This window comes from Carassius auratus, unplaced genomic scaffold (genome assembly GCF_003368295.1).
Source record: "Carassius auratus strain Wakin unplaced genomic scaffold, ASM336829v1 scaf_tig00012155, whole genome shotgun sequence".
In the NCBI taxonomy this organism is placed as follows: domain Eukaryota; kingdom Metazoa; phylum Chordata; class Actinopteri; order Cypriniformes; family Cyprinidae; genus Carassius; species Carassius auratus.
The window spans coordinates 52,500-80,300 of record NW_020524264.1 but is presented as its reverse complement, the minus strand read 5'-3'; the positions used below and the strand labels follow the sequence as shown (position 1 = coordinate 80,300).

The 27,801-nt window shown below is 37.8% G+C and overlaps 2 protein-coding genes across 9 annotated transcripts; both read right to left on the bottom strand.

The window, feature by feature from the left end:
- Positions 1-238: 238 nt before the first annotated feature.
- LOC113073434 (cold shock domain-containing protein E1-like) lies at positions 239-18,752 on the bottom strand. Of its 8 annotated transcripts, none has more exons than XM_026246304.1 (24): positions 18,600-18,752; positions 15,843-16,601; positions 12,996-13,286; positions 11,509-11,682; positions 10,624-10,822; positions 9,961-10,127; positions 8,230-8,316; positions 7,941-8,038; positions 7,763-7,844; positions 7,321-7,449; positions 7,005-7,130; positions 6,679-6,894; positions 6,443-6,583; positions 6,020-6,187; positions 5,442-5,453; positions 5,187-5,201; positions 4,323-4,430; positions 4,040-4,215; positions 3,828-3,940; positions 3,639-3,758; positions 3,315-3,493; positions 3,071-3,234; positions 1,187-1,319; positions 239-1,006 (listed from the first exon to the last, which is right to left on the bottom strand). In XM_026246304.1, the coding sequence occupies exons 3-24, from the start codon at positions 13,119-13,121 to the stop codon at positions 959-961; spliced, it is 2,781 nt and encodes a 926-aa protein (XP_026102089.1). In that variant the 5' UTR covers positions 13,122-13,286; positions 15,843-16,601; positions 18,600-18,752; the 3' UTR covers positions 239-958. The 8 variants fall into 8 exon arrangements, with proteins under 8 accessions (XP_026102089.1, XP_026102092.1, XP_026102090.1 ...); XM_026246307.1 differs by having other exon boundaries at positions 10,018-10,127; XM_026246305.1 differs by lacking the exon at positions 5,442-5,453.
- A 393-nt stretch (positions 18,753-19,145) lies between these two features.
- Positions 19,146-25,266, bottom strand: LOC113073436 (protein-serine O-palmitoleoyltransferase porcupine-like). Its single transcript, XM_026246314.1, has 13 exons — positions 24,953-25,266; positions 23,719-23,892; positions 23,288-23,480; positions 23,117-23,160; positions 22,802-22,983; positions 22,085-22,215; positions 21,846-21,971; positions 21,660-21,760; positions 21,485-21,561; positions 20,470-20,533; positions 20,145-20,230; positions 19,890-20,000; positions 19,146-19,732 (listed from the first exon to the last, which is right to left on the bottom strand). The coding sequence occupies exons 2-13, from the start codon at positions 23,852-23,854 to the stop codon at positions 19,634-19,636; spliced, it is 1,350 nt and encodes a 449-aa protein (XP_026102099.1). The 5' UTR covers positions 23,855-23,892; positions 24,953-25,266; the 3' UTR covers positions 19,146-19,633.
- Positions 25,267-27,801: the final 2,535 nt, after the last annotated feature.

The following is a 27,801-nucleotide window of genomic DNA, read 5'->3' as shown; positions in this document are numbered from 1 at the left end:
AAAAAAGAAAGTACATGTGCAAGAAAAAAAAAAAAAAAAAAAAAAAAAAAAAAAAAAAGAGCTATATCAAAAGGACCGCAGGCTACAATATGCCATTAGGAATTCTGCACTTGCCCATAAACAGATTGAGCTTATGAAATCAAAACCGGAATTAAAATAAAGGCTCTTTTAAAAGAACAAGCCATTATGATTTGAAAATCAAAAATAGTAGTTTACACATCAAAAACCATACGCAAGCTGGTTCTGAGCAGAGAGAAAGTTTATTAAGTTTTCAGATCCATATTAAAACCTATGGAATTGGTGTGGAAAACATGAATGAAAAGAACCTTAGTCATTTTATTTCTCAGCAGAAAGAGCCCAGCAAGATCTCGATTTCATCTGGGTGAGAAACTCAACATGGGAAGAATTCAAGTGATACAGGAAGAATAAAGAATATATAAAAGGAGGTCAAAATACAGACAAGCAAAGCTACTCTAAAACAATAACTCACTCACACAGCAGCAGGTGCAGAATTCCTGGCATTTCAATTTCAGCCGAAACGAAAAACGGGTCAAACAGTGCCCACATCTCAATCTAAAGATGTGAGAACTACAAACCCCTTAATCCCCCTCATGTCCTCTGCATAACCTTACAAGTTTACATGTGATGCATACCAAACACACGCTCCGACAACACGAGGGGCTTTGCTCAAATTACAACCACACAAAAACATCACACATACAATGAAGACAATGAGATGAGGATTTTTTTTGGAAGGGATCCTGTGACAAAGTAAGGGAATTGTGTGTGCTAATTTTCAAGTCTTGATGTGTTTGTTACTCTGTGAATTGTGTTTATGGGTGAGAGAGAAAATGAGAGTGAACTAAACAGACACACACAAATCCCCTCCTCTGTCCTGTCTGATTGCTTTTCTTCAAGATGTTTCTTCCATAATGAAGAGGAGAGGGGTGAACAGTACTCAGTCAGTAACACCAGGTTGGCGGGGTTTCCTCTCAACATTGAAGCCCTGTAGGAACAAAACAGTTCAATGTGTCAATTGTTTTAGGCAAGTTTCATATCTGAAAGTAGACTGGTCTGCAGTATTAGAAGCAATAATGCCTTTACAAATGTTAAAAAAATTAGCAAAAAGTTAGTTTTTGATTTAGACTCAATCAAGAAATGGTCAACAAAGGCACTTTATTTTTACCTTAGAATTGTCTGGGCCACGAGGCTGTCTGATAATAACGAGACGAGGGGCGTTGGTGTCATCAAGAGTGATGCTCTTCAAGCGATTGACCAGTCTGTCAGGTCGAGGTGTTGCTACTGGCTTTGGACCCTCACTGTGTAATTAAAAAAAACAAATCTGGTTAAATTAAAAAGCCAATATACAGTTTTGTTCAAAATAATAGCAGTACAATGTGACTAACCAGAATAATCAAGGTTTTTAGTATATTTTTTATTGCTACGTGGCAAACAAGTTACCAGTAGGTTCAGTAGATTGTCAGAAAACAAACAAGACCCAGCATTCATGATATGCACGCTCTTAAGGCTGTGCAATTGGGCAATTAGTTGAAAGGGGTGTGTTCAAAAAAATAGCAGTGTCTACCTTTGACTGTACAAACTCAAAACTATTTTGTACAAACATTTTTTTTTTCTGGGATTTAGCAATCCTGTGAATCACTAAACTAATATTTAGTTGTATGACCACAGTTTTTTAAAACTGCTTGACATCTGTGTGGCATGGAGTCAACCAACTTGTGGCACCTCTCAGCTGTTATTCCACTCCATGATTCTTTAACAACATTCCACAATTCATTCACATTTCTTGGTTTTGCTTCAGAAACAGCATTTTTGATATCACCCCACAAGTTCTCAATTGGATTAAGGTCTGGAGATTGGGCTGGCCACTCCATAACATTAATTTTGTTGGTTTGGAACCAAGACTTTGCCCGTTTACTAGTGTGTTTTGGGTCATTGTCTTGTTGAAACAACCATTTCAAGGGCATGTCCTCTTCAGCATAGGGCAACATGACCTCTTCAAGTATTTTAACATATGCAAACTGATCCATGATCCCTGGTATGCGATAAATAGGCCCAATACCATAGTAGGAGAAACATGCCCATATCATGATGCTTGCACCTCCATGCTTCACTGTCTTCACTGTGTACTGTGGCTTGAATTCAGAGTTTGGGTGTCGTCTCACAAACTGCCTGTGGCCCTTGGACCCAAAAAGAACAATTTTACTCTCATCAGTCCACAAAATGTTCCTCCATTTCTCTTTAGGCCAGTTGATGTGTTCTTTGGCAAATTGTAACCTCTTCTGCACATGCCTTTTTTTTAACAGAGGGACTTTGCGGGGGATTCTTGAAAATAGATTAGCTTCACACAGACGTCTTCTAACTGTCACAGTACTTACAGGTAACTCCAGACTGTCTTTGATCATCCTGGAGATGATCATTGGCTGAGCCTTTGCCATTCTGGTTATTCTTCTATCCATTTTGATGGTTGTCTTCCGTTTTCTTCCACGTCTCTCTGGTTTTGCTCTCCATTTTAAGGCATTGGAGATCATTTTAGCTGAACAGCCTATCATTTTTTGCACCTCTTTATAGGTTTTCCCCTCTCTAATCAACTTTTTAATCAAAGTACGCTGTTCTTCTGAACAATGTCTTGAACGACCCATTTTCCTCAGCTTTCAAATGCATGTTCAACAAGTGTTGGCTTCATCCTTAAATGGAGGCCACCTGATTCACACCTGTTTCTTCACAAAATTGATGACCTCAGTGATTGAATGCCACACTGCTATTTTTTTGAACACACCCCTTTCAACTAATTCAACTAATTGCCCAATTGCACAGCCTTAAGAGCATGCATATCATGAATGCTGGGTCTCATTTGTTTTCTGAGAATCTACTGAACCTACTGGTAACTTGTTTGCCATGTAGCAATAAAAAAATATACGAAAAACCTTGATTATTCTGGTTAGTCACATTGTACTGCTATTATTTTGAACAATACTGTAAATAAAATATTTAACAGCTCAATAATATGCTAATATTGCATGCGAATCTGATCCACACACAACAGTCTCACCTGACTCTGCGAACATTGCAGGCACTGCATTTGCCTGTGCGTTGGTTCAGGATAACTGAAAACTCCACTTCATCACCGGCCTGGAGCTCCAGACCATCCTGAACCTCCTTCACATGGAAAAACAGCTTCTTGCTCTCTCCAACTTCGTATGTGATGAAACCAAACTGGGGGGGGTACAGAGACTTAAATTAGATACCTTAGCCAGTGTCTTAAGGTAATAACGTTCTTGTATCAGTAAGTTTACCTGATCTTTGACGCACTCCACCAGGGCTCTACGCTGAGGCACAATATTGCAGGCCATCTTTTGTCCTGTCTGGGCCACTGTACACAACTGAAACTTGACCATCTCACCCTTCTGTAGACAGTCACCTTTATTGGCCATACCAACGATGCCGAAAGGATAACTCTGATCCTTGCTGGCTTCTAGTGAAACGTTTGAGCAGATAACAGTAGTTGACTAAAAATGATGGGAGTTCAGAGTTTCTAACTTGATTACGAAATGCTCTAGATGGATTTTAAAAGTACCACACAAACACACACAAAAGAAACAAGAGCTTGTGACACTCACCTTCCTCTGTGAGTTCAATAAGGCCTTGATAATCAGTCTGAGAAGGGTCCACACTGCGTATGGGCCGAACCACTTTCCCCAGGAACACTGTATTACTCACATCTTCTCCTAGATCATTCACTGACACACACAGAATTGTGTTATTTGCGTGAAACATTAATGCCAAACCAATAAAAAGTCTCAACATACCAGCTGCAACTTTGGTGACCTTTTCAGCACTGATTTTGTTTCCTTTGCCCTTGGATAGTGTGTACTCCACTGTATCTCCCAGGTCCATATTATCCACATCCCCACACACCTCACTGCACACAATTCAGATTAAACAACAAATCACACTACAAGAAAAAAAAAAAAAAAAGAAACAAACTGAGGCAAAGTCATCAAGGAGAAACTTTAATAACCTGTAGTGGAAAAATATCTCCTGGTCATGATTGGAGGTTTCTATGAAGCCAAAGTTATCCTTCAGTGTTGCTATGTATCCCTGAAGCCTCTTGGTGCCTACAGCACGATTTAGGATCTTGAGGGACACTGCACTTTGCTGTCCGGTGCGTTTCACCTCACTGATGGAGAACTCCACCTAGTGGAGACATGAGGGTTTACTTAAATAATCCAGTTGAAGAAAAAAATATAAAAAAATAAAACACTAGTCCAGGGAAATATTCAGCATGCGCAAGTAGCAAGTACCTTGTCTCCAACCTGTGGGTAAGCACCTCCCTCTAGGTCCTTAATATAGTAGGGAAGAGTGTTCTTCACTCCACTTTCTTCATACGCAATCAAGCCTTCCTCTGCTTCCTGGTGACGACACAAATACATACATTCACATTAGAACCAAAAACATTTAACAAATACAGAACTGAGATGCACTCATACTTGTATAGACTCATGAGATGAACACTCAAAAACCTTCTTGACAATAGAAAAAAATAAAAATAAACACTGAGTGCACCTTCAAGATTAAGTACAGAAATTAGCCCTAGTTTTTTTTTATTTTTTATTGGTGTCAGTGCTGAAGGCCAGTTTCATCACATCAGACTTCAGATATTTGAGGATCGTGTAAACAAGACTGTGTCTCTGGATCTCAGCAGCCATAGTTTTTTTTTTAAACTTAGTTTTGCCTTACAGAATAAACATCCAAAAAGATGCAAAGCATGGGGGAAATGTGTATTCACACAATGAGTAAATAAAGAAACTCAAACATCTAATGCTTCACAATATTTAGCCATCATGCACACACTAACACAAGGGGTAAAACTGCTCTTATACAGTTTGTCACCCACTGTTTAGTACACATTTGTGCCATGGTTAAAATGTGTATGAACTATGTGGTTTCCATTAAAAAAAAAAAATAATTAACTGTGCGAGTGACAGAAACTGAACTGTTATACCCCTCATACAAGAATGCACACACTGAGTGGCACAGCTTGGCTGAGTTGGTATGGTTATGAGGTTAACATGTCTGTATGATTTAATGTGGTTAAATCATTCTCAGCTCATGCCAACAGACCTCATAACCAAACAAACAGTCATGAACATACAGATCAAACTGACCTTTTCAACTTTACCCTTAAAACAAAGAGAAATAAGGAGGATTAGACACATCCGTGACTTAATTTAAACAGTCATAAAATGTTTGAATAGGAGGTGAATCAAATAGAAAATTTAAATTACTACTATACTAAATTACAGTAAGTAAAATCTCATCCTGGGTACTTTAACAGTTTGCTTCCATTAAGTTAATGTTGTCAGAAGTTCTACCGGTCTACACTGTGAAGGAAAGGCAGCATGCAGAAAACAGCAGCCTACCTTGTCTTTTTTCTAATGAAGACGAGCATGGTTCAAATAAAAAAATAAAAGGAACAACAAAAAAAGAAGGTCAGACAAAAGATAGTAGCATTTTATAGCACCTCAAAGCCTGCTACTGTATTTTGTGCTTGCGTCAATTAAGAGGGAGACAAACCGATGCGGGATATAAACATTTGGAAAGCAGAAAAAAATAAAATAAAAAATACTAAATTCCATTTTTTAAGTACCTCTTTATAATTATGACTGATCGTACAACGAAAAAAAATCTCCACAGATGTGTACTTCAAGGACTCTTAAAAATAAATGCATAATAGCAGCATATACACCACCTTTCAAAAGTCTGGGGTCATTATGATTCTTTATTCAGCAAAGACACTAATTTAATTAAATGGCAATAAAATAAATGTAATTATATTTCAAATAAAAGGTGTTCTATTGACATTTTACAAGATTATGTTTTTACTGAGTTTTGGATCAAATAAATGCAGCCTTGGGGAGCATAAACTTTTCAAAACCACCTCGCCAGCCCCAAACATTTGAAATGCAGTGTAGCTACAGGAAGTCAAGATTTAGTCCACCTTCTCTTTGCCCTTGCTGGGGCTGGAGCTCTTGGTGGTGGTAGCAGGCACAGCTTCTTTCTCCACCACACCCACAAAACGCAGCTCAGATTGAGTGTGGAACGACACTGTGCCCTTGGGCAGCTTTTTGATTCTCACGGCATGGTTCCTTTGGGCAGACAACATGTCCTGAGAGAGGAAAGAGGGGATGTTTTAAAGCTAGTCCATGTTAGACCATAATTACGATTTACATATGCTTCTGCTTTGCGCACAGTTTAAACAGTGGACCAATCTGGGTTTTTCAACAGCTGATTCTTATATCCAGTGAACTAGATGACCAACTGATGATGAACGGTCTAAAACAGTTCATCACCAAAAAAAAAAAAAAAAAAAAAAAACAGGAACACAAAAGTGGTTCAGGTCTGGTGATATCTGGGAACTCACAGGGACAACAGTGAATTCCACTTCATCAGAAATGTGCAGTTGGCTCTCTTCCAGAACTTCGCTGAAATGGAAGAACATTCGGGCATCACGGTCCACACATTTGATGAATCCAAAACCATCACGCATGGCAGCTATCACACCCTACACATGAAGACAAGCAAAGAGACAAAGCCAACATTAGTAAAGAGTAAAACAGCCTTGCTAGTAAACACAAGGACAAAGCTCTACAGTCTCACCATTTCACGACTCTCCTTTGTGAAATGGAAAGTGCCAGGGAGGATGTCGATGTTTGTCGCTCTCTCCAGTTTGTCTCGACGGTCGGTGGATATATTGAATTGGACATGGTCACCCTCCAGCAGCGTCACTTTGGACTTGGTGTCCTTCTCCCCGAATAGCAGCTCTTTGTCAGTGAAATTAATTCTGGCACTGATTCGCCCCGGCAGCGGGTCGTTCTGAGAGAGACAGATGGATTCTTATTCGATTTAACACGCAAGCAGAATCTATATGGTAATGTAACTGACAGAGTCTGGGAAGTCGAATGACAAGAGCTGGATTCACAAACCTGATTCTTGGTGAGAACCTTGGGAATAACCTTGGTGACAGTGCCCTCGAAAGTTTCAATACTGATGTCCTCAAATATAACAGTGCCCTGAGGCAACAGTCTCACATCTGTGGCCACTTCCTTGCCCTATGACATACAGACAGAAACAACTTCATAAAGCAGTTTGAAAATACAATGCATTTCATGAATCGTAATTTCACTGTTTGATAGTGAAATCTTTCATATCTATCAATGAGTATTAGTAACCAACCAAAGACCAATAGAACATAAAATACAAATGTATAGCTTTTTAAGAGACATTTCATCTATTGCTCACATTTCTTTCTTTAATGGTGAATTCCACATCATCTCCAGCTTGTAGAGCCTCCAGATCTCCTTTAAACTCACTGTAGTGGAAGAAGATCTCTTTCACAACATCCCCTCGTTCAATGAATCCAAAGGCCTCCTGCAAGAACACAATTATAGATTTGAAAAAAAGCTAAATTGTATATTTGAAAATATATTTTTTGGGGGGGGGGAATGGCACTCTTCTTAAATTCAAAAATTTGAAAACTGTTTAACATTATGAATGTGATCTGTAGATAAAAACACAAAAACTTCCTTTGACTACTCTAGCAGAGTGTTGAGATATGAGAAGTCTTTTGCTATTCCCCTCCAAACCAGAGGGCAGGAGATCACTATTCCTTAGTAGAGTGTCTACAAAGAACAACAAAAAGACAAGCAGCTACTACAAAGTCATCTTTGAATAAGATCCTTACCTTGGTAGCACAAACGACTCCCTGACATCTTGACTGTTTCTTCTTTACCAATACAATGTTGTGAGCACTAACAGCACCAGTACTGAAACAAAGACAAACCATTTCAACATCCAAAAAACAAACACGGTTCCTCTTTTGAAATTATACCCATTTCAAATCAGATATTAAATCCACTTACTGCTTGTTGGTTTCCATGTAAAAACTGACTTTATCTCCAGTATCTAAATTGACATTGCCTTCAATATCCTCAGGGGTATAGGTCAAATAAAACACTTCCTGTGAGAAGATTCAAACACAATCAGAAACAACAATTGGCATCATCAGCGTAAAGACTTTAAGGAAGTTCATTAACTGTTATTCATTCAGCTTTATTTTAATTTGCTAAGCTGTTTCCATCCCAAAATGGTCTCAAAAAGGTAAACAAGATGGGCAAATGTCTAAAGTTTATAGACTAAAGTGACACTCACTCCATTCCTCTCATAACACACACTGCCTGTGGGCACTTGGCCAGGTGCGGACTTCCCATCCAAGTGAGAAGGGATAGCTGACACTACCTGAAAAAAGGGGATGTGCAAAAAGACAAGATGGGGTTAGATGCTGCATTGGTGAGAGACAAGATCAACTAACCATGTTATGTTTAAATGCTAAAGAGAAAGTCCTTGAACACAGATGCGCAACATGTTCTGAACTAAAGACATAAGAAAAATCATTAAAAAAAAATGTGTTATTATAGATGGTTTTATTACATTTGTTTATATTATCGTTGTTATTCTGATTTGTAATATGCTTTGTGTGCTACCCACTGGTTGCTGACCAATAACAATGATAAAAAATAAAGAAAAATTCATATTCAACTTGTACATCGGAGTTCAAGAAACCACTCAAAAAATGAATATTTAAGTACATGAAAGACAGACTTCATATTGAGAACAAATCAAGATTTGTTTCTCTCATAACTGTATATTAAAGGGGTCATATGATGTGATTAAAATTTTTTGTTACAAGCTCTTGGTGCATAAAGAAGATCTGTAAAGTTGCAAAGACTATAAAAGTCTCAAATCCAAACAGATGTTCTTTATAAGAGTTAAGACTTGTCCACGCCCTCCTAAAACACTTAGTTTACGCCCATGTCTACGTCACTTTGCATAACACCGCCCAAATGTTCACGCAAAGAAAGGCATACATTTTATTATCAATGTAGTATTGTTGTAGCTGATGCCACCACCATGTTGTGGAGATGCTGTGTGTCTCGTTATGAAAGTGAAACTACTTTGTTTGGCCTTCCAAAAGGGGACCATATCCATTTCATCATGTCTAGAGCTGATCTGTGCTGGACACTAATGAAATGCATCAACCTTGCTCTTTGAAACGCCCAATCAGCTTTCAGTGCCGATCTCATGTCCACCGGCCGTTCCAAATGCTAGTCCGCAGTGTGACATTATATGGAGGACTGTTTCCTGAACCTGCAGAGTAGCCTACAATGGGTCTGTCCTCAAAGGTTGTTCTATAAAGTGGCGCAGTTCCAACTTTGCAAGTCTGGCACTTCTGACTTGGTCTGGAAGTACATGTTTTTATATTTAAAGAATTTGTCACTGATGATTCAAACGAGAGTTTTAAGCAGAGTAGTGCTTGTTGTTTGTCGTTTCTCCAATCACAAATACAGACACGTTTATGCGGCTCAATACGAAAGGCAATGCGTAAAATCACAGTACAGGTTTTGTTTGTAACGGGTTTGGTCTCGTCGTGCCGGGACACATTATCACAGTCACAGGTGCAAACATTTCAGTCATAGGCTTGAGGTATTCAGCCAATCACAACGCACTGGATAGCTGGCCAATCAGAGTACACCTCACTTACAACAATGTTCAGTAAGTGGAATTTTTTTGTTTGGATTACACCAAATACACAAAGTTCTATTTAGCAACGTCGTATGACCCCTTTAAATGAAGATGAAAAGTTCCCCCAACAAGACCACAAAACAAAGACAAATCAAGCTCATTGTGAACCCACATTAAAAAAAAAAAAACATTAACATCAGATCATTTAATAGGATTGCTTTCTAACTCTTGATAACAGAAACCAGTGATTTATGCATTTTCCAGGTCAATATGGATTTAAAATGAGCTTGAAACTCCAACAATTATGGACATTAATGGGACAAGGACAATAAAACATGAAAGTAAAATGTGTTCCTTAACTGGATGAATAAAACCATGCAGCACAGTTAAAGGAGAGGCGTGCAAGTCAGGCCCCACCTGCCCAGAAATTCGCTCTTCTGGCAACATTTCTGCCTTGATTTTTACCAGCTTCACCGCAACTGGTTTGCCAGTGCGTCTATCAGACGACACCTCAAACTCCACATCATCTAAAAAAATGGCAGAATAGACAAAACATGGAAGTCAGTACTGCATTAAGATACATCTTAATAGCAACACACTTAATATATACTACATGTATTTTGTTTTCCAACATCAAGGTTTCTATTAGGTCTGGCCATTATTGTAATGTTTCTATTGGCAATTTGTACACTAATTTTAATAATTTTTGTATCTCAGCTATAGCATCCCTAAAGAAGCCAAACTCAAGTATGAGCCGTTTAAAATAGAGATAAGAGCATTAGCATTCAGTAGTAAACAATGGCATTAGATTGGGTGGGTTTAATTTCCTTGAAACAAAGCAGTGTTTTAGCAATCTGAAATGGCACAATTCAAAATGCTGATTCAATGACTTGTCTGGATCAGAAATATTCGATGATTTGTTGTCAATAAAGCTTGACCAAAAAGTTTATCAAAAGGTAAACATTTTAGTTACACCATTCAGGCCTAGTTCCTGCTATTTCCCCCATCCCATTTGGCTCATACCTCCAATCTTTAGCTCCTGCAAGTTGCCGTTGTACTGAGAGCAGTGGAAGAAGAGGCGGGCCTGTCTCTCAGAGCACTGAATGAAGCCATATGATGCTAGCAGCTTTTCAACTACTCCCGTCTCACGAATGCCCATGCTTGTTCCATTGGCAAAGCCACCATGGCCATTATTATGCAGCAGACTGGGGTCAAAACTCATCTATGGAAAAATAAGACACAGGAGTTAAAAGTGCACTTACTCAGTTTTCAACCTCTAGCATTCTCCACACATCCGACTGCTTCACAACAGATCAGAACACAAGTGTGGAAATGGTAAAATGGAATGAAATTGGATTGTAAATGCTGCAAGTATCTGCAACTTAAAAAAAAAAAAAAAAAAAAAAAAAACAGGAAAAATTGTCCCAGTAATTTACAGTGACACGTTTAAGTTTCTCCTCTCCCTTTGGTCTGCTTAAACTGGATGCCTGATCAAGTAGATCCAAATGACCAGGATAAATCTGCACAGTACCCAAGAAAATACAAATGCACGTACCATCAGTTTCATATTAAACCTAGAAAGTAAAATTAAAGTTCATGCTTTTAATCCACTTCACACTGACTTCGTTATATATTAGAGTATACATGTAAACAATTGTCACCACAATCAAAAGTTAGAACTAGGCCTTTGTGTAGAACTTCACCCATAAATTAGGTGAACAGTACGTGAACAGTTGGCAAGCATGTGTTCAAAAGTTAGATATTCTAAAACATTTTATTGACTCAAAAATCCCTGTAAAGCCAAAAGCTTTACAACTCCTAAACTTAAAGCATGCGGTTACAGGGTAAGGTATTCTTTGTTAGTGAGGACATCAAGCCATCACAGACCGTCTCATCATGCCCACTTACGGATCGCTGATATAAGGGGGTCCGCTTTTGCTTTTTGCCCCCTGATGCACGAGAAACATGGCATGAGACTGAAGCGGAGCGGGGGATTGGTTGGCTTGAGGTGGAAGGGGAAGGGGCAGCAACAGGGGTATCAGAGGCCTCCATCTTCAGGTGAAGGTAAGGGGTGGTAGGACACTGAAGGCAATAAGGGGAGGAGTGGATATTTAAAATAAAATCACTACCTAAATAAAAGGATCACCAAACAGGAAGAACCAAGAGATGGCATTAAAAACTAAAAAAATTAAAAATAAAAAAAACCCTGACTGCAACAAATGAAACATGTCAAAGAGGCCATTACATCACTATGATGATAGATCTACATATGGTTGTATATTAAAAAAAAAAGAAAAAAAAAAAAAAGTTTAAATAATGTTCTTGTTATTGCTAGCAAGAAGCTGGGAATACGTCATTTGAAAACCAAAAGAAGAGCTTGCAGAAAGAAATCTTAACAATAGAAAGGATGAAAACCCTAAACCAATCAGATGAGTGCCTTTGGGTCAAAAGTCCAGAACTGGCAGCTAATTTACAGGAACACTTGCAGCCATAGAAGCAAGAAACAAGTCTGGCTAGGTAAGTCTAAATGTAGTGATATGGCAAGCATGCTTGCATTTTCTTTGAATAAAAGCATCCAAAGAACGATTAAAGTAACCGACACATGGGAGAGTCAATATACTCAACCAACAGTTGACCATATCCATACAACAGCTGTACTTTTTCTACAGTTCACCAATATTATCTTTACACTATGGTACATTCCAATTTAAGTGCATCAGATCATTAAACTTTCACTGCTCCATTCAAGTGGAATCTTACATTTAAATGATGGGTTGGAATAATTGTTTTGTATTTTGAATTAAAGCATGGGAATGACTGGAATACTTCATTTGCAAACAATCATCTGAGAATCAAATAATTTTGTCTCAACACAGAGCGAACAGGCCTTTACAAAAGTATCTTTGTTCCACGGGTTTTTTTTTTTTTTTTTGGTGAACTATTCCTTTTACCCTAATGCCCCACCCTTGCTAGGAGGCATGCTCAAGGGAAATCAGAATGGGTTAGTTTGATGAAGCGACTGGGAATAGCACTGCTAGACTATTTGGTAACAACAAATGGTTAGATGACACAGACTCTGACCAGCCTCGACCACTAGGCCTTTACACACCCATAAATGCTTTGATTCAATCAGCGCCTGACAACAACAAAGCCTAATATCCATTTACAGCCAATCACACATGGTTCAACAGCAGCTGACTCAAACAAATCTACGCTCCACTATTATAGAGGAATATCACTGCTCGTCTCTATGGCAAGTGATCGAGGCCAGCCTCTAAGCCTGGTGATTATGATGATCGAGTAAAGGAACAGTGCAAAGAGGGGCGACAGTGGGTGTTTAATGAACGAGTGGAGTTCAGGAGAGTGGGGTGGAGAACAGATGGCAGGGAACTTACAGATCGGTCGTAGGGTGACAGGCTGAGCCCGACAGGTGAGGTGCTGTTCAGGTCAGCACTAACGAACGCTGCAGGTGGTGACGCCGGCAAGGTAAACTCGACAAAACCTTTCCAGGGACTACCCATAATTCTCCCGTACACAGTGGCCAAATCTACTACACCTGGGATTGATCGGATTAAGCAGTGTTCCGAGTAAAGATTTTATTTTTAAGTCAGCCGTTGTGTTGCAGCTCCTCCCTTCCCTCTCCCCTCTCCTTTTGGTTACACACCCAACAAAACACCTCAGGATTTCTGCAAAGGTGAAGAAAGGAGGGAAGGGGCGGTGAAAAACTGAGGGAGAGGCAACAAGAACAGCCAGTGAACAAAGCAGCACAATAAGGTCAGTCGAGGGCTGTGGGTGCGTTGGGGTGAGGACCCTACAGGCTAGGGATGGGTACCAAGAACCGGTATTTTTCTGGACAGGTACGTAATTGGGTCAATACCAGAGTACTGATAAGCTTCAGGACAAAGGATATTGTTATTGATACTTTCATTGTTTTCTCTCCGGAAACTTCAATGTTATCGATGAATTAAAAACTGCTGCTTGTCATTTCCTTTCACTGAAATATGGGACTCGATGTACATGTGTATCCATGCACATGTGCTGTATGTGTGCATGCAGTCAGTAATCGTGGCAAGAGTGAGACTTTCAAAAGACTTTCTGGGCTCTCATTACAAAACTAATGACACCAGTATCAGATGCAATATATGCAGTAGTGTAATAATGAACGAAGGAGGCAACACAAGTTATATAATTTAACAATTACTAACAAAACAACATATACCTCAAGCAATGCGCTGTATTATGTCTCGAGGCTTTAGCTCCAACTGCAACTCAGTGGTAGAGTTACACTCATGAGACACTGCACCTTTTTGCAATCACAAAAATATATTTGCATGTGCTTTAAGGCCTTGCTGGTGAAACGTTGTATTCATGTGCTGTTCTAACATGTGCTTATTCAGAGTGCGTCCATCCACAGTGTCCATACACTAAAATGTAATTCAAACAGCACCCGATTATTTAGTTCTATCAGCTATTGTCTGATTGTGCTAATACTGTCAACAACACAAGGTTTACATATAAAAAAAATCAGTTAAATTATGTATAAAGTGAAAGTAAATAAGCAAGAGAGAAATGGTGCTTGCATCTCTTACAGGGACATTACTAAACATACTGCAGCTTGTCATTAAAGGGATAGTTCACCCAAAAATTTTAATTGTCATTATTTACTCAGTCATGTTGTTCCAAACATGCATTCATTTGTATGTATTATTGTGCTGAACACCAAATAATACATTCTGAAGAAAGTGTGTTAGCAAACAGTTGCTGGTCCCTACTGTTTTTTATAGTAGGGGGGAAAAAATGAAGTCACTGGGGACCAGCTACTGTTCAGTTTCCCCACATTATTCAAAATAACTTATGTTCAACAGAAGAAACTCATTCATGTTTAAACCAACTCAAGAGTGAGTAAATGACACAACTTTCATTTTTGTGTTAACTATTCCTGTAAATGTTAATAAAAGGAAACAAGAGAAAAATAAACCCCTGCTCTTGACTGAAGAACATTAATACAGTTGCTAAAGTTCATCAGTAATAAAAACTTTACATTTTACAACTTTTTTTGCACCAAATAGTATCAATAACAGTATCTGTATAGATAAAATGTAAATGATACCCATCCCTACTATAGACAACATGAAAGTGTGCCTCATCTGCACACAAAGTCAAGCACTACTAAATTCTTCTCAGCAGGCTTATGTAACGATGACCCCTTTCCCTTTCTCTCAGTACAAAGCATGCTAAAGAGCAACTGCAATTCCCTGCCATGAGGTCACAAGCTTGATCAAGTTAAATTTTAATTCTGCTACATCAAATTAAAGTTCTGTACTTCAGTAAAGGATGAGTGGATTAAAGTGGTGCTAGATATCAGTGTTCACATTTTGAATACAACAAACAAGAAAATATAATAAGGAATAAATAAGGATAAAATAAGGAAAAAAAAACTACAGTACATTCACCAGAATTTAAAAATGTAAAGGGATAGTTAATACCAAATTGTATTTTACTTGTCATTCCAAATCCATAAGACTTTTAATCATTTTAGGAAAACAAATATTTATTCTTACATCCTTTTGTCCATCCACTGATAAAAAAAAAAATAAAAAAATAATATATATATATATATCTCTCTCTAGTTTATTGCATGTTCTGTGTTTAAAGATGACAAGTCTTATTGGTTTGGAGCGATATGAGGGTGAATAATTCCAAGTTTTGGGTGACCCATCCCTTTAATTCTCAATTTGTTCTTAATTTTAACTCCGTTATATTGAGCATGATAATATGAATGATCTTTGCTCCAAAACCTTCTGAGCGGACTACAAATGCAGTATTCTAATGAATCACATGTAACAGTAATATTTTTATTTTTCTCTTGTCTAAGAAAGAAAAATGGCAGTTACAATACATAATTTAACTTTTTCGGTTAAATTTTATCTAATATTTCAGATTTAATTATATATTTTACATATTAGCACTGCTAGCTAACGTCACAAGATGCTAAGGCTAAACTCATTCAATTTCAGTTAGGATGCTCTTTTAAAAGGTGGCTCACTAGTTTTTGGAACAGACCAACACCAAATTCATACCTTTGAGCTTTAAATTAAGAAACTGCACAATAAACAGCATGGACAACTGGCCTGTTTTGTCACATTGCATATTATAAATGAACAATACGCCAGACAAATCAGGATTATTCATTAAATTAAGAAAAAAAAAAAAAAGTGGGGACAGTGTCTGGCATGGCTTACCTTGTACTGTTGTCTTGGAAGGCTTTAATGATTTGGATCAATCAATCACTTAATTGATGCTTCAGACTTGGCTCACACAAGTGCACACGCACACACACTTGTAAGGTTTGCCTCTCTGGCACACGTTCTAATTACAAAAAGTTGCAAAATAAAGGACAAAAAGCAAAACTAAAAGTTAAAATGTTCAAATAAAAAGGCAAGTGCAGGTGTACAAACACTGCTTTTGAAAAATAGCGAACAAAAATACAAGAGAAAGACCGGGGGAATGGAGGGGGAAAAAGATCAGGGAGGGATTCAGTCTGCAACTGACAGAAAGAAAAGGTCAAAACTGAAAAGACTAGCAGACAGCAGCCCTCACCGCACCCCAGAGGAGGACAAGGTGCGGGGAGGATGAGGAGGGCTTGGTGCAGCGTTGGGACTTGTGCTTTTTCAAAGCTGTTGAGTAGGCACAAACTTCTTGTCTCAGATCAGGTCTCGCCTTCGCTGTTAACGTTGATGGTTGGTTGCTACGCTCGTTGCGGCCTGGTTCTGTTTCTTAAATCTTTGGTTTGCTCATTTGGTTGAGTCGTGTTGCTTTAGTTTTTCTTGTCTGTAGCAGTGCAGTTCTTCGTCTTGGTCTTCAGAGTTGTTGTACCGCTGGGTCGTTTTGGGGATGTTCGTTATGTTTTCTTTTTCCTTGGAGTTTCTTCTGACTGATCGATGATCTGAACTTGAAGTAGGTTTCAGATGGTACAAAAATCAATTCGGTTTCACTTCATACTGTTGGGAGGGGGGAAAAGGATATTAGATCACACAGATAAGTTACACATTAAATGCATTTACTTCATCAAAAGAGTATATTTAACTATTTCAGGTCCAGTTTATTACACTAATTTCCACCCCCCACCCCAATCACACCCACCCACCAATATACGAGTTAATCCCATTAGCCACATTCCTTTATTGTGGGTTAAAACTCCTTGTTACGCTCCTGTTGATACACAGGCCTAAAAATAAAGTGTCCTCAGCAGCCTCATGTACAGAAGAGCAGCTGACTGAATACCCACAAGAGGATCAACAAGTCTCAGTGTGAACCAGCAGTTGGCGGAGTATTTATGGAATATTCAATTCAAGCAGTCAACAACTGCAGATATCCAGCATGCCAATCATTCAGTTCCCTTCAGGCTATTACGCATGAGATGGGAGGGGGGAAAAAGCTTGATATATAGGCCAGTTCCTTACTTGCTCTGATGGACCAAGAACAGACTTTAAACGGATGGAGACATTATCTTACTAACCAGCCAATTTCATTGCATTTGTTCCACGTGAATTACATTTACGACAACAGTATGTTTTATGAAAGGAAGTAAATCTAGGTTTGGAATTACCAACCGAATACCAAAGGTTTTTTTGTTTGTTTTTTTTTAACAGAATTAATGCCCACCGTAAATGAATTAACAAAAAATGAAATTAATACAAACTGCCATGAAAGTGTAATGGAATTTTAATCTTTGGCTAAACTACCCGATTGAAAATGGGATTTTAAAAAATGGATAAAAACAATTCGTAGTGTAAATATACCATTAACGGAACAAGAAAATCTGTGAAAAAAAAATAATAAAAGAAGTAATCTGATCTCGCCTACAGCGCATGTTACAAATATACAAATCACAAATGCAAACTATATTAAGGCCACTGTTCTTCGTTCATTAGAAACGATTTGTTAAAAAGCTAAACTGTAAATTTCTACAGAAATACATAAATGACAAAATGAGGACATGAAACTAAATTGACGCAAGAAATGTTAACGCTTGAGCAACAGCTGGGAGTGGATCCATCTGGAGCTCATCCAGAGACAAAATCACGAGCAATGCCCTTTCAGACAAGACAACCCCGACACATGCTACTCCCGAGCATATTAGAAAACGTACCGGAAAGATACAAAAAAAAAAAAAAAAAAAAATTGATAAGGCGTTTCAAATCCAAATTAGATAAAACGAACTTCACCGTTTTTACCAAAGCTTGTTCATCAGTTGTTCAATTTCAGCTGGAAAACTGTGGAAATGGCTTTCGTAGGAAACTTTTTTTTATATGTACCAAAATTGCTTTAACGAAAAGATATTTCTTTTTGAGAGAAAATTATGTAGCAGTGTTTAAGTTGAAACAATTCTATTCACTATAAAATTACTTTAGATTTTTTTAAAATAACGTACTTTTCCAAGCGTGCAAAATTACCAAATTCCATGATAGATCCAGGTTATTATGAACATTGGAAAAATGGTTTTCGTAAGAACTAGTTTGGAAAGCAAGTAAATTATTTTCCTGTCCTGAGAAAACAGGGATAGACGTTGATCCAGCAGGGCTTTAAATAAATCACTCAGCCCGACAACAAAGGCACACGGCGGCGGCCGTCGCGTGACGTTGGGCCGCCGCTGCCGCGTTGGAGCCTCTACCAGGAGCTTCATTTCTTAAGTGACCTTTACAAAAGATCTCCCATGAAGCATGTGTCAGACTAATGAGTAAGTTTTTTTTATTGTTTAAAACGACTCTACGCCGGTAACAGTGCTTTATGGGCTGGCTAACATGCTAAACCGCTAGAGCACACGCAGAGGAAACACTGCCCCCACCCTAAACCGTTAACGTTAACTGTTCAAAAACAAGCAGGAAGACGCAGAGAGAGTAGTATAAACACAAAATTTCGGAGGCTTAAATGTTCATATAGCCGTATAAGAGTTATGTGCAATCACAATATTTAATAAATATAAAAGAAAAACTCACCCCAACAGCTTTCAGCACTGTCACCAGCGCCGCCATAAGCAGCACGGCACATTACGTAGTGAGGAGCGATGCGAACTCTCGCGATATTGTAACAGTATCGTGTGAACAGTGGGGGACACGCCACTGGGTCAGAGGTATCAGTTAAGAAACTCATTTACATTACTCTGTAAAGCAGTGATTCCCAACCTCGTTCCTGGAGGTCCCCCGACACTGCACATTTTGCATCTCTCCTTTGTCTGACACACCCAATTCAGGTCTTGGAGTATCTACTAATGAGCTGATGATCTGGATCATGTGTGTTTGATTAAGGTGACATGGAAAACATGCAGTGGTGGGGGGCCTCTAGGAACTTGGTTGGCAACCATTGTTGTAACTGTCCTCTGTATTTCAGATGCTGCACTTTTAGTATTTTTCTTACATGTACCTTGCTAGTAGGCCTACATGGTACTTTTATTCTTATGAGACCCGGTAAAACCATGGTTATCCACAATACCTGTACATTTATGCCCTTGAGTAATGCACTTACCTGTAATTCATGAAATATAGTCTTGGTGGCAAATTTTTATTTGAAAATAATAAATATTATTGTCAGACCTAATCAACAGCTTTTGACAAAAATATGAAACATGTTTACAGGTTCAAAACAGGTTTTATAAAAGTGACAATATCATGGTCACATTGAAAGAGACTATCTTTCTACTGTATATCAAGCTGTACAGAAAGAACAAAAAAGAGAGATGCAAATAACACAATGTACTCTGCACATTGATATTTTTTCTTTTGTTTAATCCAAAATTGTTTCTAATACTAATTTTAAAAAAAAAGAAATTAGTATGATCACATTATGAGAATATGATTCTTTTAACAACATGAACCAAAAGGCACTTTCCATGACAGTCCTTTCCAGCTGAGGGACAGAAGTTTGGATGTTACACTGACTGTTGAAAATTGCAGTCTATGGTAAGAATCCACCATCTTTCATGTTCAGGTTCAGTGAATGTTCCTTTTGATTGCTCAGTACTATAGTATTCTCCTTAAATGAGCCAATAAAACACGAAACAGCCAAACATCACCCAATGGCTTGCCCAGTTTAGCTCTGACCACTTTTGAATGGTGTGACTGGCCATGTAACCCTGTGTGGAAACAAAATACTGTGTGATAAAGCAATTCTAACTAATGGAATTGAATATATTTTTAGAAGTAGCTATTATACTATTAGCTATCAGACTATTTATATTACAATAAAACTGTATACATGTTTAAATTGCATATTCATATGAAAACGCTCACTTCCTCAGCATGCATGTTGTCCATTTCAGAGTCAAACAGAGATCCTAGATATGTCAGATGGAATATTGACAATGCACTGAAGAACAGGTTAACACCATGCACCCACAGCGTCTACAAGAGGGGAAAAAAAGACATCTCAGTATAAAAATATAACAAATTTCAGTAAAAATCTGTGAATTACAGATCTCATACTGCACAAACCAAAACATTATTGTATCATGAATATAGCTGATTCTTCAGTGCTAGACAGATCACCTTCTTATTTTGGTGATGGCAGTCTTTTGGGCAGCGCTTTGACAGTATACAAGCACTGAAAATAGCTGCCAACCGCTTTCTCAGAACTGCAAGAGGAAACAAAGACAGTATTTTGAGTCCTGTTGGCAAGGCTAGTGATGTGACATCTATTATAGATGTTAGAATTAACTACCTACTGAAATGTGTGCCATGATGACCGTATGCGTAAGTATTAAATAATATAATTTCCCTTTTTTTAAATCCAATGAATTAACTGATTCTATTAAATCAGTTTTATTTTTATTTGATGGCATGCATGCATGTATAAACTAAAATGACTGTTTACCATGTTCAACATAAGTGATGAATCCCAAAGACAACAGAACGGCCCCCAGATGAAAGCTGAGACCCTGCCAAACAATGCATCATTAATTAATAGAAGCAAATATACTACCATTCAAGAGTTTAAGGTCAGTAAGTAGTAAAGTCAGTAAATCAAAACTTTTATTCAGCGAGGATACATTAAATCTCTGAAAAGTGACTGATACTGATACTTCGCCATCACAAGAATTAATTACATTTTCAACTTCAACCAGCAGAGGTCTCTACTCAACAACAATACCTTGAATTCGGCTTCTGTCACTGATGTGTGTCTGATGTGTGTGGTTCAGTAGATTACCATTCTGCGATGTACTAGTATATATTTAAGCACTAATTGAAAAACTGAAATTGATTTCAGGTTTGTTGCTAATTTCTGTCAGCATTAGCCACAAAATAGCACCCATCCATACAACCACACATCCTTTCTCCTAAACCCACCCTCTCCAGACATGTAAGTGAACCCAAACAGATTCCCATTCAACGTATGTTTTTGACTGGCTAAACAACCACAGCTCACCCTAACATGGACATTTTGACACATGGATACATAAAAACACTTCCAGATTCTAATTCTGATATACTTCTATCCCTAAAAAAAGATAATATATAAAAAAAAGTAAAGGTCAAACTGGTAATACAGCATGAATGATTTTATCTAAGCTACACACTTACAGTTAGAAGCTAACAAGCACAGCTACAACAGCTTACTAAGGTGACAAGGCATAAGCTGCCCGGGCAGGCAGCTGTGATTGAATTATCTATCTACACCAGCTGTAGAGAGCTGTTTAAATCTGGGTCATGGTGTTCTGAGATAAGAAACCATCTTTATCCAAGCTGTCATGTTACAGGCAAACTGTTTTCTGGATCAGGTGTTTTTACCCTTACACAAACTCAAATCTGTTTAAACAGATGGAACCTGATTCTGTGCCAACAGACCTTCCTAAAATGTTAATAACCACAGGGCTGGCAATTATACTTACATGTAACAACGCACTAGCAGTGTAGGTCACCAGGATGGCGGGAAAAGTGCCAAGTTTGAGTGCACTTTTAAAGACGTCTGTATGTTAAAATGTACAGGGAACATTTATATGAATGCACAACATAAATATGCATCAATAATAGAATCACAAACCGTTAATCAATATACATACATACATGCGTTAAGCCACTTAGACATGGGCAGATTCCAAGAGGTAACAACTTCCACCATAGACCTCGGCAGTTCCACATTCATTGGTTTAGCTACTGTAATATCCCTTTGAATGAAAAGAAAAACCCATCACAGTAGATATCAATAATGCTGTTATTTAACAACAAAAGAGAAAAGGCATGAGTATGCACCATTTGATGTGGTCTTTGTGTTCAGAGAATCCAGCTCCAGCCATCACAGTGGTTGTTTCACTCAAGTAGCTGACAAAATAATTGCTGAAGTGGAAGGACACCGCATTTTCATAAGCGTGAAGCCACCTGAGGACAAAAGGCCAATAAAAACAATATTAAACACAAAATGAAATATACATTCAAGCTAGCCATTTCATTTCCTCTGGATATGGAATCCCAATGGAGGAAGAGCAGCTCACCTTCGCGGAAGTCCGTCACCGTAGATGGGAATGAAGTATGGAAAGAGATAAGGAGCAATACAGTTGGAAATAACCAGGCACATCTGACTCCTCAGAAAGCACAGAGCAATCTTGCCATACCAGCCAATGCTCTGCAGGAGATAGTAGGGACAGTTACTGTATAGCAAGCTCTCTGCTGATGGAAACATGCTCAGAACAAATCAAGATTATCTTCTCTTCAAACAAATCAATTATTTTTCCCATTTAACATTTAGCATGAAACACACATTCAATTTATTTTAATGTCAGTGTCTGCACATGCTTATAAAGACACTTTCTAAAGACTGCTTTGAAACAGTAAGGATTGAAAAAAGTTCTATGTGTTTTTTTTGACACAGAGGATAACTAACTACAATTTAAATTGTATAACACCACAAACAGTGTTTCCAAAATACATCACATATATTTAAATACCATTTAAAAGTTCAGAGTAAGTGAGTTATTGAAAGTCGTCTCACATAGGCTGCATTTATTTGAAAAAAGAAATACAGTAAAACATTAATAAATAAATTAAATTTTTCTTGTACAATGACCATGATAAAATAAATTGTACATATGAATAAAATGTTTACATAATATATACAAAACAACTACAGAAGTGGAAAAAAAACATTACAAAAAGAATAAATAATTTCTAATAAATGCAAAAGTTAAGATAATAAAACTCATTGTATTTACCATTTTGCGTCCATTAATTGCATCTGTGTAGTGGGCAAAACTGATCCATGGCCCAAAGATAACAGTTCCCGCAAAGCAGAGGTATCCCATGAACTCCAGCGGGGAGGGAAAAGAGGACACATCGCCTCGATCGAGGTCAAAAGCCAGAGAGATGGCCTTCATGGCCACCACCATCTGAGAGCCTGGACACATCCGAAACAGTCCGTATGGGACATGTGACTCAACGATGAGTGTCATTTGATGAACATTATGTGACATACTTTATTTCAAAGACAATATAAATCTAAAATGAATAATAATTCAGTGAAGACACACCTCTCATCTTATGCCAGGTCTCTGCATCTATCATATGTAGCTCCCTGCAATAAAAATGAACAAAAATGTGTGACCGCTAGTGATTGTGCATCCTAATGAGTTTTTCCAATTTGCTTTATGTTCATTAGGCCCTATCTATAAAATGCAGTCATGTAGAAGTGGATGACAGACCCCATCAGCATGTAAATGAGGATGACAACAGAAAGGAAGACTCCTCGGCTGCTGGAGTTTATGCTGAGAAGCAGGATGAGGTAGCAAAGGAGGCACAGGATAATCACCCACATCATGTGCAGCTCAAAGAACACGTACAACACGTACAGCCCGCACACCAGCGAGCTCAGGTGCTTCAAGTGACATGAGACCCCTGTCAGAAAGAGAGACAGAATTAGCCTGCCGCATCAGGACTCAACAGATGGACCCAATCACCAACATGAGTTGGATATATCAAGATCAAGTGTGAAGATTTTCGCTACAGTACACATGACAAAAAGCATTGATGTTAGCCATAAAAGAACCAACTGGGCCATGTTCCCATCCTTTGTGGGAAGACTGTGTCAGTTAAACAGGTGTTTGGAGGTTGGTGTTGTGCATGATAGACTCACCTAGTCTACAGATGACCCGACACAGCAGGCAGATGAGCAGAAGCAGCCAGACCTGCTCTAAACCCTGCTGGGCGGTGGGCAGCACACAGCCCTCTGCTAGAGCCTGCAGGAACTCCACATGCCCGAAGGAATCCATCCGAATGTCCCTGGAATGCCGCTACAAACAGACAGGATCTAGAGAAGAATAACAGAGCATTATTTTATTGCATGATTATTGGATAGGTTTATCACAGGACTCAACAATAATCTGTGAGACTATTTCTGGCCAGTCAATGGAAATGTCACTGAAGCTAATCTGCCAGTGCTGCATAATCACAAAATCTCATATTTGTAAAAAAAAAAAAAAAATTATGCCTTGCGAAGAATACATAAAGGTGTAGATTTAAAATGTAGACATTATTTTGATAATAAATCATTAAAATGGTGTCATTTAAAAAAAAATATTAGTGTTGTTTGATCAGATTATATACGCAGCCTGTTTTCATAAAATACTTAATTTAAAAAATCTCAAATTCTGGCAGCTTTGCAAATGTGCTGTGTGTGTTTATGAATACATATGTCATATAATAATTAATATTACTTATGTGATTCATTTATTTACTTATTATTGAATATTGTATATATTTACTATTATTATAAAAATAATGTTAAAATGTATAGAATAATTTATAATTTTATTATTTGTAGTGTTTTTTATCATTTAGCTTCAAAGGTAAAAAAAAACACATGTTGGCACAAAAAAGAAAAAACTATTGGCAGTGAAATTAAATATTGAACTACTGGCCCGACTAGGCAGGCGGGGGGGGGGGGGGGGGGAATCTTACAAAACCTTGGTGTTCAGTCTATATGCTACATGTTCTTGCTGGGACAGAGCATTCTGGAATGATATTCTGCAGAGTACGCATGGAAACCGGGTCATATAACTGGCCCTTCATTCCTAAACTGAGGGTATATAATGCTGCTCCACGATATGAGCACGAGACGAGCTTTACCTCTACTACATCACATCTGATTTAAGGGTAGCTCGTTTCAACCAGTTTTATCGTTTATCATTTAAACCGTGTTTTGTTGCTGTTTCTGGCTATGTAGCTATTGCATCTGGGCGTGCAAAATAAAAAAACATTCAACTTCAAGATTCACGAACTTGAGAACGAGTTCCAAGAGCTGTTCAAACTCAACTAGATTGCAAGATTACGAAGAAAGACCTCACTGCTTCACCTCACGCGATTCTTACCGATCTCCAGGAGAACACAAGGATCCTGCACTACAACCGCACACCCGGAAGTAAGATCAGACTTTTTCCAGTGAAATGTGTCGTCCTGCTCATCCAGGTGTCCTTTCCATTCCCTTAGCACAAGCATAAACATCTGTAAGACTCATCAATGGAGAAACGCAACCGCTGTTGTGTAAATGAACCCGGAGTTCAACCAAACTTGACTCCCGCGTGCTGTGTCCACTTCCTCCGCAGAGCCGCTGGAGGTGCTCGAGTGCCTGTGATTTATGATGGGAATGCACTGATTATGCATTCAATATGAATGCAATACAGACCGTGCCTTTTATGTTATCCTTTTTCATTTATGATCAAACCCATTCAAAAGTCATTTGAAGGTCTTGATTCCAATCTTGCATCTTCTTTTATCTTTTTCCACCCTGTTTTCCTCGGCATGATGAAATGACTCAGATTTAATTTATTATCTAGTGGAGTTGGATTGTTTATTGTTTTGCCTATTGGAGAAAGTCAGTTTATGTATCATAAATCGGGGAGGCTGGGGCTAGGGCTGTCTCTTGATATAGGCCTGAGGTTTGGAGTCCCCTTTTACTTTAAGCAGTGGTTCCAAACACCTACATCAAAAAGAATGCTTTTCAATTTTTAAATTCTATCCCATAAACTAACATTTCAATATCAACATATATTTTTACTACAACGATTTAAATAAATGTCAGTTGTTTTAGTTTGTATTATAGAATTTTTGTATTCCTTTATTTATTTATTTATTTATTTATATTTTGGTTATCACAATCATGTCGATATAATAATACCGTATACCCTAAAGTAGCATGCATGAGAATGCTTATTATATTATTACATTATATTTTACTGTTGCAGTCACAAAAGGTCACTGTGTTCAATATATACATTCAAAGTTGACCTCCAAAAACATTCCCCAACTAAAGGCATTCAAAACATAAAGGTGGAGGTTGGGGTACACATACTGTTCACACATAAATAGGCCTTTATACATATTTAGTTCCGTTTGTTTCAAAGTTGCATCAGTCTGAACCGGTATTTCACGTAAGCAATAGTTAGTACTTGCAAACAGAAATCCCGTTCGCCCGAGGATGTAACCATAGCAACAACTGGCTCACGTGGTATACAAAAAAAATGTAGCCTATGTATTACCATATTTATTTATTGGTTACATTTATTATTAGTATCACTAAAAATAGATTTTGGTGGGGTATTTTCTAAAAGTCGATCTGAAAATTATTCATTCGCACAATGAAAGTAAAAAGGCCACATAGATACACACATAAACACATTATAAAGTGAATATATATATATATATATATATATATATATATATATATATATATCTTTATATATATACTAAATAGAATAATATGCTTGTTGAGTCACGCACCATGTAATTCTTTTGAATCTTTTCATCGAGCACTAGCTTTGATTAATTACCCTCACACAGTTAAAAACATTTTCATGGTCTGGATGTTGTTTTGGGGCGGTGTGTCTCCTGCTATGCTTGATTTCGGGTTGTACTGTGTCTCTCACTGTGAGACACTTGTTTCCATGGTAATTGTTCGTATGACACTGGACAAGCTCAGTCTAAATTTAGTTCCTATATACGAGACCGCTGTCTCTCATTCCCTGCTGGAAACCTTTTGTAAATGTCATGTAACTGCACTGTCAGTTGAAAGCAACGTCATAAGATGCAAAGATTCATGACAATTTGATCTGGATGAAAATCAGATGGGTGCAAGTGACGTAGGGATCAAATAATAGGCTAGTTGATTAAGTCATATGTGAATAAACCAAGGGAATTCAGATGGTGATCACGATAGAATGCACAGGGACAATGAGAAAAAGACAGTATAAGGTGCATTTCACTCACCTCAGAAAATAACATCTCTCCATAAAGACTGATGAGAAATGAGCAACGCCTTATAATCTATGTATTATTCTGTCAATAAACAAACAATCAGAAAGAGCAGTCAAATCAAGCGAAGATACATTTCTAATCGCACAAAATGATGAAGCAATTAGACAGCAGCTATGCCCTCCAGACGAGAAAGTGTAGTTACAGCTGCTGTGCGCTGGATGTCCCACTTCTCACTGCAAAAGACTTTGGTCTTTAAAACCACAGACATAGACATCGTATAGGCTATATGATGTCTATGTTTAAAACCTTATTAACTAGACGTCTTATAATTTTAATGTGGAAACATGTTTCCACTTACATTTCCACTTGTATATTTTACTGTTTTGTAAGTTCTGTACTTTATAAAACAACACAGTATGTTTTTTTAATTTATTTATAAGATACTGATCTGTGCATATTTCTCTTCGGATAAAGACAAGACGATTTTTTCACTGGATAAAGCAATATTATGACAGAGGCAAAAGTTTGAATTTAAAGGGATAGTTCACCCCAAAATAAAAATTCTGTCATTACTCACCCTCATGTCGTTCCAAACCTGCAAGATCTTCGTTCATCTGCGGAACACAAATTCAGATATTTTTGACTCTCCCATAGACAGTAAGGATATTACCACGATCAACGCACCGAAACATAGCAACGATATTGGTAAAATAGTCCATATGACATCAGGGATTCAACTGTAATTTTAGGAAGCTATGAGAATATTTTTTTTGTGTGCAAAATAAACAATAATAACATTCTTCTCCCCACGTTACCATTTTCTGCCATTTTGGAGAGTAAGTGTGTGTTTAAGTGTATGTTGAACATAAACAATGGTAAATGGTTACATTCTGAGCTACTCTCTAAATGACAGTGAGTAATTAATGACAGAATTTTTATTTTTGGGTAAACAAACCCTTTAAAAATA

Excerpts from the sequence above, each read along its gene's own strand:
- LOC113073434 (XM_026246304.1), bottom strand. The coding sequence starts at position 13,121 with ATGGGTAGTCCCTGGAAAGGTTTTGTCGAGTTTACCTTGCCGGCGTCA. Across the intron at positions 7,131-7,320 it reads TCACCATTAAAGAAAGAAAT|GGCAAGGAAGTGGCCACAGA; the intron begins GTGAGCAATAGA and ends TGTATGTCATAG. Across the intron at positions 4,216-4,322 it reads ACCCACAGGTTGGAGACAAG|GTGGAGTTCTCCATCAGTGA; the intron begins GTACTTGCTACT and ends TGTCTCCACTAG.
- LOC113073436 (XM_026246314.1), bottom strand. The coding sequence starts at position 23,854 with ATGGATTCCTTCGGGCATGTGGAGTTCCTGCAGGCTCTAGCAGAGGGC. Across the intron at positions 23,161-23,287 it reads CTCATTTACATGCTGATGGG|GGAGCTACATATGATAGATG; the intron begins GTCTGTCATCCA and ends TTTTTATTGCAG. Across the intron at positions 21,761-21,845 it reads CACAAAGACCACATCAAATG|GGATATTACAGTAGCTAAAC; the intron begins GTGCATACTCAT and ends TTTCATTCAAAG.